Source organism: Merops nubicus, unplaced genomic scaffold (genome assembly GCF_000691845.1).
Source record: "Merops nubicus isolate BGI_N331 unplaced genomic scaffold, ASM69184v1 scaffold5783, whole genome shotgun sequence".
Taxonomy (NCBI): domain Eukaryota; kingdom Metazoa; phylum Chordata; class Aves; order Coraciiformes; family Meropidae; genus Merops; species Merops nubicus.
This window is the reverse complement of record NW_008600830.1, coordinates 801-11,410: the sequence shown is the minus strand read 5'-3', so window position 1 is coordinate 11,410 and position 10,610 is coordinate 801. Positions and strand designations below refer to the sequence as shown.

At 40.6% G+C, this 10,610-nt stretch overlaps 1 protein-coding gene across 1 annotated transcript; it reads left to right on the top strand.

Moving 5' to 3' along the window:
- Nucleotides 1-1,298: 1,298 nt before the first annotated feature.
- Nucleotides 1,299-10,256, top strand: KIAA0907 (KIAA0907 ortholog; the record flags this gene model as incomplete). The annotated part of the gene is made up of 12 exons (XM_008937782.1): nucleotides 1,299-1,427; nucleotides 1,560-1,639; nucleotides 2,257-2,309; nucleotides 3,029-3,192; nucleotides 3,578-3,789; nucleotides 4,345-4,405; nucleotides 5,316-5,373; nucleotides 5,574-5,827; nucleotides 6,379-6,534; nucleotides 7,532-7,644; nucleotides 8,983-9,074; nucleotides 10,047-10,256. Coding segments are annotated over 12 exons (1,572 nt in total), but the record flags the coding sequence as incomplete, so codon positions are not given.
- Nucleotides 10,257-10,610: the final 354 nt, after the last annotated feature.

The following is a 10,610-nucleotide window of genomic DNA, read 5'->3' as shown; positions in this document are numbered from 1 at the left end:
GTTCTGTATCCAAGGTGGTTGTTACAGCATTTTAATAGGTGAGGTTTAGTAGTGAGTGTTTATTTGTCCACTGCTGTCAGCAATCCTAGGTGGATTTATACCTTGCTGCATGATGGTTTTGCTTCTCAATACTTAGCAGCCTTCTGAGCTTGTGACATTTTCAGCATTGAAGAACATGTTGCTTGGCTTCAGGTAGCCTCCATAGTCATCCCAGGTGGAAATGGAGCCTGTTTGATGACTGGCAGTTTAAGACACCTAAGCAACTGGAAGATGCTGTAATATCTCCTGCTTCCATCTATGTTTTTTCTGTAAGCTTTGGTGCTATTTTGGCATCCTGTGACAAATTGTATTGCTGAGGGAACCACTTAACCAATTAATTAATTTGCAGATGGGACTGGATTTTTATTGCATGTGTTGCTTTTGTTAGGAAATGTTCAGGATGACATTCCCAGAGTGATGGCACTTCAGATTGTGAGAGAATGGAAATTAAGGAGCGTGCAGATTAAGGAATGTGGAAGGACGGGAGAAATAGAATGCATGTGCAATATATTAGACTTGTGTCCCTCTATAGTGGTCCTCTGGCTCTCACGTGCCTTTTGGGTATTACTGCAAGGTTCTCTCTTTATAGAGTCTGATTGCGGTTATGTCCCCAAAAACATTTCAGAGTTTTTAGAAGGATGTGCTATCTCATTCTCTATGCGCTGAAAAAGCTGTAAGGGCTTGATAGTAACTCCAACTCTTCTGTCATATTTTCTGAATCTGTGGCTCTATGGCTTTTTTCTTACTTAGCACTTAGGGACAGAAAATATTATGCCCTTGATTTAGAAAAAGAAGGGGGGAAGTGTAGTCATCGTGTGGGTGAGTTTAGATCTTGGACAGAAATTCGAAAGTCTGTGTCTGTGTAAGGTGAGTTGAGAGAACTGGGAGTTACATGTTCTAGTAGTGTTACAGGTTTCTGTGAGATGCCAATTCAAGTGTAAGATGCTCTGGTTTCGTTTGAGCAACTTTACTGCTTGATTCTACGTGTTTCTCCATTTATGGAACAGAAGCAGTAATTGCTATATGAAGGTGTAGTGAAGGTAAAACTAGTGGTTTTATTTGGGAGGCTCAAGGTTGTGAAGAGGGAAGCAAGTAGTAGATATAATGTACTTTCAGCTAATAGTTGCACAGCTTTTGGGTTCAACAGCTGACAGGGGAGAAGGAAAAGGATATTTACCATTAGAGTACTAGGGTCAGTTTGTTATGTCACTTGTCTTTGCTTTCCAAACACTGGTCTTTTGCTATGGTTGTTTTTGAAGCTGCAGGCTCTGGGAAAAGGTCCAGCCACAAGTAAAAGCAAAGATGACCTTGTGGTGGCAGAGGTAGAAATCAATGACGTCCCCCTCACGTGCAGAAACCTGCTGACAAGAGGGCAGACTCAGGATGAGGTAAGTTCAGGATCTACGTCCAACTGTTAATGGATTCTGATCTTTTTATATGATGTGGCTTAAACCATTTCTTTGTGTGTGTGCTTTGTTTATTATTGGTAAACTTATAGTGCTTTTTTTTTTCATTTGTAGATAAGTCGACTGAGTGGAGCAGCTGTCTCTACTCGAGGGAGATTCATGACTGCAGAAGAGAAAGCAAAAGTGGGACCTGGGTTTGTATTTCTTTTTTTGGGGGTTCTGCTTTTTCTTTTCTGGGTGGCTAAGTGGTGGGGCTTTGTCTGTTTTGTTTTTTATGAGCAGGCTCACCTTTGGGCATCAGAGCAAATTATAACTGTTGAGTGTTTTGAATGTGTTTACCATTATGATAGTGCTGACTGCAGAGCTGCTTTCTACCTGCTTAATATTGATGGGGTCAAATAAAAACCAGACACAAACCACAGATGTGACAGATTAGACTGTGCTGAATTTTTTCTGACTGAATGCTATGCTTGACCTCTTGTGCATTTTGCCAAGAATGGGCAACTTTCCAATTACAAAGAGAGCGAATATTTCATAGGTTCCGTGCTTTTAGTTAAGTCTTTTGTGGCCAAGCAAATTAAAGTTTTCAGTGGCATAATGTTAATAAGTTGTCATGTAAGTAACTTCAGAATCTTTTTAGTTTTCAGTGCACTGAGCTGTGTGATATTCCATGAATATGTATTTAATTCCTTGATAAGTATATCGGATCTTTATGGAAGAATTTGTGTTTAGATGACTAATATAATTCGATTGAGTCCATTATTGTATGTTCTCTGTAGTTTCAATGGGATATTTCATATTTCTTTACCAGAGATCGTCCTTTGTATCTTCATGTCCAGGGTCAGACACGGGAATTGGTTGACAGTAAGTGTACAAAGCAGTCTGTTTTTTTTCTCGTTATTTGTGATAAAGGGGTGTTAACTAAGGGGCTTTGTTATGACCAATATGGATTTGTACTATAAATATCTCAGTGTTGATTACAGACCCCATTTAAGTGTTGATGTTATCTGCTCAAAACTACCTAAGGTGCTGTGACTGCATTAGTCATGAAACTAAACCTTGATAGGCTACAAAGAAGGTAGGGGGAGTGCGTAGCATTCCTAGGCATGTACAGGTCTTAAACATAGGAATGTATTCACTGATAACGTGCGGAGGTGCCGTTACAGTAGATGTGTGACAGTGGGGCCTCACCTTTAATATAGAAGTATGAACATATTTTGTGAAATATCTACATTTCCATTAGAAACACAGGGAATTCCTGCCTTGCCTGTGCCTGATGGAAAATAAGGGAAACTAGAAACTGTTTGGGTGTTCATTTGTTGTGTGTATCAATTCATGGGCTTGCCCTCAATTGTCCCTTGGAACTTAGAGCTGCCCACTTGTATCTACCCTGACTTCCACAGCCAGTAAACAATTTTTTCACATTAGTTTGTTCATTCACGCAGATGTCAATTCTGTACATTGACATGTTTCTAGCATTTATCACAGAATATGGGAAAGTAACATAGCCATGTCATGATTTGGTTAATCTGGGCAGTTGACAAGGGCCTAAATATAAATGAATTTCCTAATCTGTCAACTAGGAGCTGTTAACCGAATTAAAGAGATAATTACTAATGGCGTAGTGAAAGCAGCCACAGGTTCTAGTCCGACATTTAATGGAGCTACGGTTACTGTCTATCACCAGCCAGCCCCTATTACTCAGTTGTCTCCAGCAGTCGGCCAAAAACCTCCATTCCAGTCAGGGGTGAGTAATTAATTTATGTTAATCATTTGAATAGCACTGATTACAATAATTTACCTATTACAAAGTATACATATAATATTCTATTTAATTAAAAAAAAAAATGCAAACCAAACAAGACCAAGAAAACATGCTGCAAAATATAAAAAAAAAAAAAGTTGCATCTTATGAAAACTGGAGGACTGTCAGACTTGAGTCTGAAGAGTGAGACTTTGGATGACAGAAGCCTCCTAAAAGAAAAGGGATGGAGAGGGCAGTCCTACTTAGAGTAAAACCCAAGGGCTGACTGTGCTATCCAACACTTCACTGTTCTGACTCAGAAATACTGGTTCTGGCCTCCAGTAGAAGGAGCATCCTTATTCTTAAGCTTTTACTGTTACATTTACAGATGCATTATGTTCAGGACAAGTTATTTGTTGGTCTGGAACATGCTGTACCTACATTTAACGTGAAGGAGAAGGTGGAAGGGCCTGGTTGCTCCTACTTGCAGCACATTCAAATTGAAACAGGTGCCAAAGTCTTTCTCCGTGGGAAAGGCTCAGGCTGCATAGAACCAGCATCCGGCAGAGAAGCCTTTGAACCCATGTATATCTACATCAGGTATGAAGGGTTTTTTTAAACAAAAAATATCCTAATGACCAGTCAATTAATGTAACTTAATGTTTAATCGATGTGGGGATTTCTTGTTTCCAACTGATTTAATGCATATGAAATAGGTTTTGAACCAGACTTCTGTTTTAATACAGACCTCTCTAAAGTGATAAGGATATTAGCCATACAGTGTTAGGATACAAAGTGGTATTCAACAATAAAATATTGCTTTTATTTGGAACACGGTAAAGCTATGTTCTTTTGGGGCATGGGTTGTGATGTTGAGCTCTAAAGGAAGAACACAGAATGTGTCAATGGTTCAGATTGGTGCTCTGTGCTCTTGCAGTGTTTAAACTAACCTGAATTTTCATGTAGAAAATAAATACTCATTACTTTTGTTGATCATTGTGCTCAACAGCTGCAGAGCTGCTAGAGTACAGGTGAGGTGATTAATCACTCATTAAAGGGATAAGATCTGACAGCAGGGTACTGGTGAAAGAAGTAGCTCCCAAATTTGGCAGAAACATTTGTGTTCATGAGTTCTTTTCCTGTATATGTTTTCAGTCACCCAAAGCCAGAAGGTTTGGCAGCTGCAAAAAAGCTGTGTGAGAATCTATTGCAAACTGTGAGTAGCTCATACAAATATGAGATTTTAGAGCCTGTTATACCTTCAGTGTGTGCCTGACTAATGATTTTATTTTTTTTATGCTATCAGCAAAACTGCCAATGTGTTCTGACTTGGTCATAGGGTCATTTCCTTTCAAGTACTCCTGTCCAAGTTTTGGACAGTGGGTAAATGTTTCTCAGAACAGAGCTGCAGTGGTGGAATTTCTCGGGGAGAAAAAAATGAAAACCTTTCTGGCCAGAGCTGGGGGTGGAAGCCAGGGGACTGTCTGACTCTCTGCAAACAAAGGAATCCTGCTCTTTTTTCCTGATTGCTGTAGCTTCCATTGCATTAGCTTTAAATGTTGTCCAAAGTCACGCTGTCTACTGTACCTTTCCTAAAGTGATTGTTGTCTCAAAAAAAAAAAAAATTAAGGAAATCTCTCACACATACACATAGGAAATGAATTTCTTAGCTTTTGTTATGTGAATGCAATAGAGTAAAATCCTGTGAGACAGTCTTTCTGTTAGTATTGATAATTGAGTATAGTCTGCAAAGTTTCTTTTGAAAAATATATGGAGACTTTTTTATTCTTTGAGTATTTTGTCTCTACTGAAGTAATTGGTTTGCCACTCTATTTCCTGTGTAAAATACAGGATCATCTTTCACAAATATGTTACATGAACCAGCAGGATTAATGGGATATTCAGCAGGGGTTTTGTCGGTGGGTTTTTGTTTCCAGTTTTTATGGCTTTTCAGTTTGTTTGGATTATTGCTGTCTTTGTGCATAGTATATTCTGTAATCAAAATGCCTTTACAGTTTTATGGGGATGCATGGTAAAATGACTTTTCCCTGAAAAAGGTAGCAAAATTAGCCTGTAGATATAGCAAAAGAGATGTTTATTGTCTAATCTCTCAAAATTTTTTGTAGGTTCACGCTGAATACTCCCGATTTGTGAATCAGATAACCACTGCAGTACCCTTAGCAGGTAAACGTTAGCAATAATGAAGACTTTGGAGTTGCATTCTGCAGAGCTGTATTTGGCTTTTTGGAATTTATTTACCTGTGGAAATCTTGAAATTCTTCAGTTGAAAAGGAGTCCAGCTTCTTTTACATTTGGTTATTAAATTTTATATTTTTATGACTCTGAATTGAGGATAACCCTTTTTTTCCATTTTCTCTCACCAGGCTTCACGCAGCCTGCTGCTATAAACAGTGTCCCTTCCCAGCCATCATATTACCCTTCCAATGGTTATCAGTCTGGCTATCCTGTTGTTCCCCCTCCTCAACAACCAGTTCAGCCACCGTACGGTGTACCAGGCATAGTCCCACCTGCAGTGCCCTTGGCACCTGGAGTCCTACCAACATTACCTACAGGAGTTCCGCCTGTGCCAACACAGTATCCGATATCTCAAGTACAGCCTCCAGCCAGCACTGGCCAGGTACTGCCATAGATTAATTATTTTCTCTTGTAGGTGTCAATTTGCTAAGCTGTTTCTTTCCTAACAATAAAATACTTAGGAATTTTCCATCTGAAACTACATTTTTAGGGCAATTTTTTTAAAAAAAAAAAAAACCAAAAAAAAACCAACCAAGCAAACAAAAAAAAACCAACCAACCTTGCTTTGCTGATGCTTCTAAGCAACCAAATTGTTGCTATGGCTGCTTTGTGCTGCATTTTTAGTATTGTAGCCACCTGTTAACAAAGGGTATTTTCAGAATGTGGTTGCTCATTTATAAAAAGCCTTGGTCCCAGACTGTGATGCAGCTATGTAGGCACAGTGAGTTTGAGTTACAGATTAGATTGAAGTGGGGCCATTCCATAAATGAACTACTTGTTTTATCTTAAGTTGTGAATTTCCTTTAAGTTTCTACTAGGTTCTGCAGCGAGAAAAAATTGTGTTCTGCTCCTATATATGAAACTCTACACTGAATTAATAATTTATGTGTATTATCAAATTTACTTGTTTTGTTTTCAACTTCTGTATGCTAGAGTCCACTGAGCGGTCCTTTTCTTCCTGCTGCCCCCATAAAAACAACCGTGCCGACTGGTACACAGCCACAAGTCCAGCCCCATCCCCAGGGTCAAAAGAGGCGCTTCACTGAGGAGCTACCGGATGAGAGAGAGTCAGGACTGCTGGGATATCAGGTGGAATAAAATCACCAATTTTACTTCATTCACCAAAAATGGACCTTGTCTGGAGAGAGATTGATAAACGTAGCACAGTTTATTTGGCAACGGTCATGCAAGACCTTTGGCAGATGGCAGCAATTTGTTTTTTAGCATCGATACTACGCTTTGGTTTCTTTGAGCGGATGCACTGTTCTTCAGCTGGGACTTCAGTCATTGGTAGCTTGCTTTCCACACCCTCAGTCTTTTGTGAAGAATAGCGGTGCGTTCAGGTCAAAGAGATGACAATAGCGTGCTTTTGGTTAGTTTAAAGAGAGATTATTAGGGGTTTTGTTTTGGGTTTTGTGGATTCTCTGGGTGGGCTTGTTTGAGGAGTGGGAGGGAAATGCAGTAATAACTTCCAGACTTTACCGTTTGCCTTTCTTGCAGGTTGCACTTGTGAGGATTTCAAGAAGACTAGTTTTAAGCAATTGATTTTATTTTGGTTTTCTAGATAGGAAATGCTAAAGTTAATTTTAATAAAAATAATCTCGTTCTTCAGATTTTTATGTGAGGAGAAGGAATATCTGCCAATTCTGGTGATACACCCCTGCTCACAGGCAGAACACTCTAATAACAGATTTGCCTGGAGAAAATAAGGAACTGCTTAGACGTTAGACCTCATATTAGTATCTTGAGCAGAGTTTACTGTGGCACGAGGTCTGTACAGTATTAAGAATTAGCTGACTAGTAAGTTGATCCGTGACCTAAGCAGCTATCTTTACTGTCCTGAACTACTGAAAAGGTGAAGTAGGTGCTGAGGTGTCTTCCATGTTGGTGCTCAGGTGTGTTTCTTACTTTGTTACCCTCAGTATTTTTAGGAGAAAGCATTTTATTTAACAGTGGTGAATAGTGGTTTCTTCTGCTAGTTGGCAATATTCTCTGAAAAGTTGGATTTCCTGTCATTGTCATTAAGGAGCTATAGCTTTTGTTGTAGTTGTAGATTTGCTAATGCCGTGTGTTTTTCTGCTCATAGCATGGACCCATTCATATGACTAATTTAGGTACAGGCTTCTCCAGTCAGAGTGAAATCGATGGAGCCGGATCGAAAACAGCAAGTTCCTCAGGAAAGGAGAGAGAGAGGGACAGGTGAGTGATGAAAGAATTCTGTTTGGGACTTTTCTGATTTTGACTGAAAGCTTATTTCAGAGATGGTCATGGAATGCTTTGGGCTGGAAGGGACCTTAAAGATCATCTAGTTTCATCCACACTGCCATGGGCAGGGACACCTTCCACTAGACCAGGTTCCTCCAAGCCACATCCAACCTGGTCTTGAACGTTTCCAGGGATGGCACATCCCCAGCTTCTCTGGGCAACCTATTTCAGTGCCTCGCCACCCTCACAGTAAAGAATTTCTTCCTAGTGCCTAATCTAAATTTTTTCAGTCTTTCGGCTTGAAACTGTTAGCCCTCATCCTGTCACTACGCTCCCTAATAAAGTGTCCGTCCCCATCTTTCCTGTAGGTCCCTTTCAGATACTGAAAGGCTGCTGTAAGGTCTCCCTGGAGCCTTTTCTCCAACCTGAACAACCCCAGTTCTCTCAGCCTGGCCTTGTAGGGGAGGTGCTCCAGCCCCCTGATAATCTTCATGACCTCCTCTGGGCCTGCTCCAGCAGGTCCCCATCTCTGCTGTGCTGAGGACTCCAGAGCTGGCCCAGCACTGCAGGAGGGGTCTCCCCAGAGCAGGACAGAGGGGCAGGATCCTCTCTGTGTCCTGCTGCCCACACTGCTGGGGATGCAGCCTAGGCTGCTATTGGCTTCTGTCTGGGCTATGACTGCATGGGGCCAGCTCCTGGCCAGCTCTTCACCCCCACCACCCTCACGTCTTTATCCCCAGGGCTGCTCTCCAGCCCTTCATCCCAAGCCTGTGTTGAAAGTTGTCCCAACCCAGGTGACCCAGGACCTTGCGCTTGGCCTTGTTGAACTTAATGAGATTTGCATGAGCCCACTCTGTAAGCCTGAATAGACTGCACCGGTCAGCTTGGTATCGTCTGTAAATTTGCTGAGGGTGCATTTGATCCCACTGTCAGTGTCATTGATGAAGACGTTAAATATGGTGACAATATGGACCCTTGAGGGGACACCACTTGTTACTGGTTTCCACTTGGACATTGAGCCTTTGACTGTAACTCTCTGAACATGGTTATCTATCCAGTTCCTTGCCCGTCTAAGAGTCCATCCATCAAATCAATTTCTTTTTGATTTAGAGGTAAGAATGTTGGGGGGGAGCACATTAAAAGGCTTGCAGATATCCAGGTAGGTGACATGGGTTGCTCTTCCTCACTGTTTTTTTTTGCTGTGGTACAAGGCCACTAGGTTGGTCAGACAAAAGTTAAAATCCTAAGGTCAAGGACTGAGTTATGCATTTGTTATTACCTTGGACTCTTTGCTTTTAAAAACAAAACAATGGCTTGCTTTGGTTTACACAGGCAGTTGATGCCTCCGCCAGCTTTTCCTGTCACTGGGATGAAATCAGATTCTGAAGAAAGAAATGGTGCAGGGTCTTTACCAGGCAACCATGGTGAGTGCGGTGAATTAAATACACATTAAGTCAAGTTTCCTTTCCCAGATGTTTGTGCTGGTTTTAACATTGTTTTAAAATGGTGATTTTTTTTTTTTTTTCCGGCCGTTTTTCATGCCACGTTGTTTAAATGAAAAGCAGATTCTATTGCATTGCTCTAGAATTGCTTACATTCGCTGTGATTATGCACACAGGATGATTTTCTTAAAACTAACATACATCTGTGTGAATGAGAAGAGTATAATTAAGGGGAGGACTAAAACCAGATATTTTTGACACGTCAGTCAGCTCAGGCACAATCTCATGGGATTATTTGGTAACACAGATATGTGGCTTTGCATTGTGAACAGCTGTCTCTAGAGGCACTAAGGACTTTCGGTGGGAGTTGTGGTTCAGGTGTGTATTTACAGACCTGAGGTGTCTGCAGACAACAGAAGTGCTGTCAGGTTTCATCCTTTCATAGGGCTGTCATACATCAAGTATTTGCAGCTTGGTAAAAACATGTATTGATTTTTCTCTCCTGGTAGTTGAGTGCCGTTCAGTTCTGTGCATAAATCATGTTAGCCTGTTTAACTTTAGTTTTTCTGCAGTATTGGTCCCAGAGGTTGCTCTTCTGTTAGCTTTCCTTTGTACAAAATTTCTACTTTTCTTTACGTATTTATCTCTTTAACGGTGAAATTGCCATCACTTAGAGCCATTTGCTAACTTTAATTTTTTTTTTTGTGTGTTTCTTTCTTCTTTCTCTGTTCTCTTACATGGTTCTGATGGATCACATGTGCTGTTGCTGGTGCTGTTTGGTGTGGCCTTCGACCTTGGATGACCATTGGCCTTGTGACCTCAAAATGGTGTCCAATTAACAATTTACAATTAACGTCTTTTTTTTATTAACTTGTTTTGGGGCTTTTTATCTCTTTTTATTTTTGTTTTTCCTTCTTGGGGCCTGGGGGGCATTGTTTTGTTTTCCCCTCCTAGATCATCAAGCTAAGAAGATGAAAACTGCAGAAAAGGGCTTTGGATTAGTGGCATATGCTGGAGATTCATCAGATGAAGAGGAGGAACATGGTGGCCATAAAAACGCAAGTACTTTTTCACAGGGATGGAGTTTGGGATACCAGTACCCTTCCTCACAACAGCGAGCTAAACAACAGATGCCATTTTGGATGGCACCATAAAAGCTGCAGAGTTTTCATCTTTTTTTTTTCCCCTCTAGCAATAATGCATGTATATTACAGAATGGACCTTGCAAATTTGCATCATTTTTACATTTGCAGAAGCTAAAGGTTCAGTATTCCCCCTGGCAAGGGCTCCATTATTTTTAAAAACCTTATTTCTGCAGTGAATTTGTCAATTAATAAATATTTGAACTAGTATTCTGGCAGGGCTAGTCCCTTATACAACAGGGGAGGTACTGTGAAGAAAAACTAGGGAAGCATCTTGGTCTACGTTTCCCATTTTTCCAGGATGACTTAAAAATGGAAAGAGTCAGTCACGCTGACCTCATTCTACAACTGGCATTTGTATATTGAGTGTTCCTGC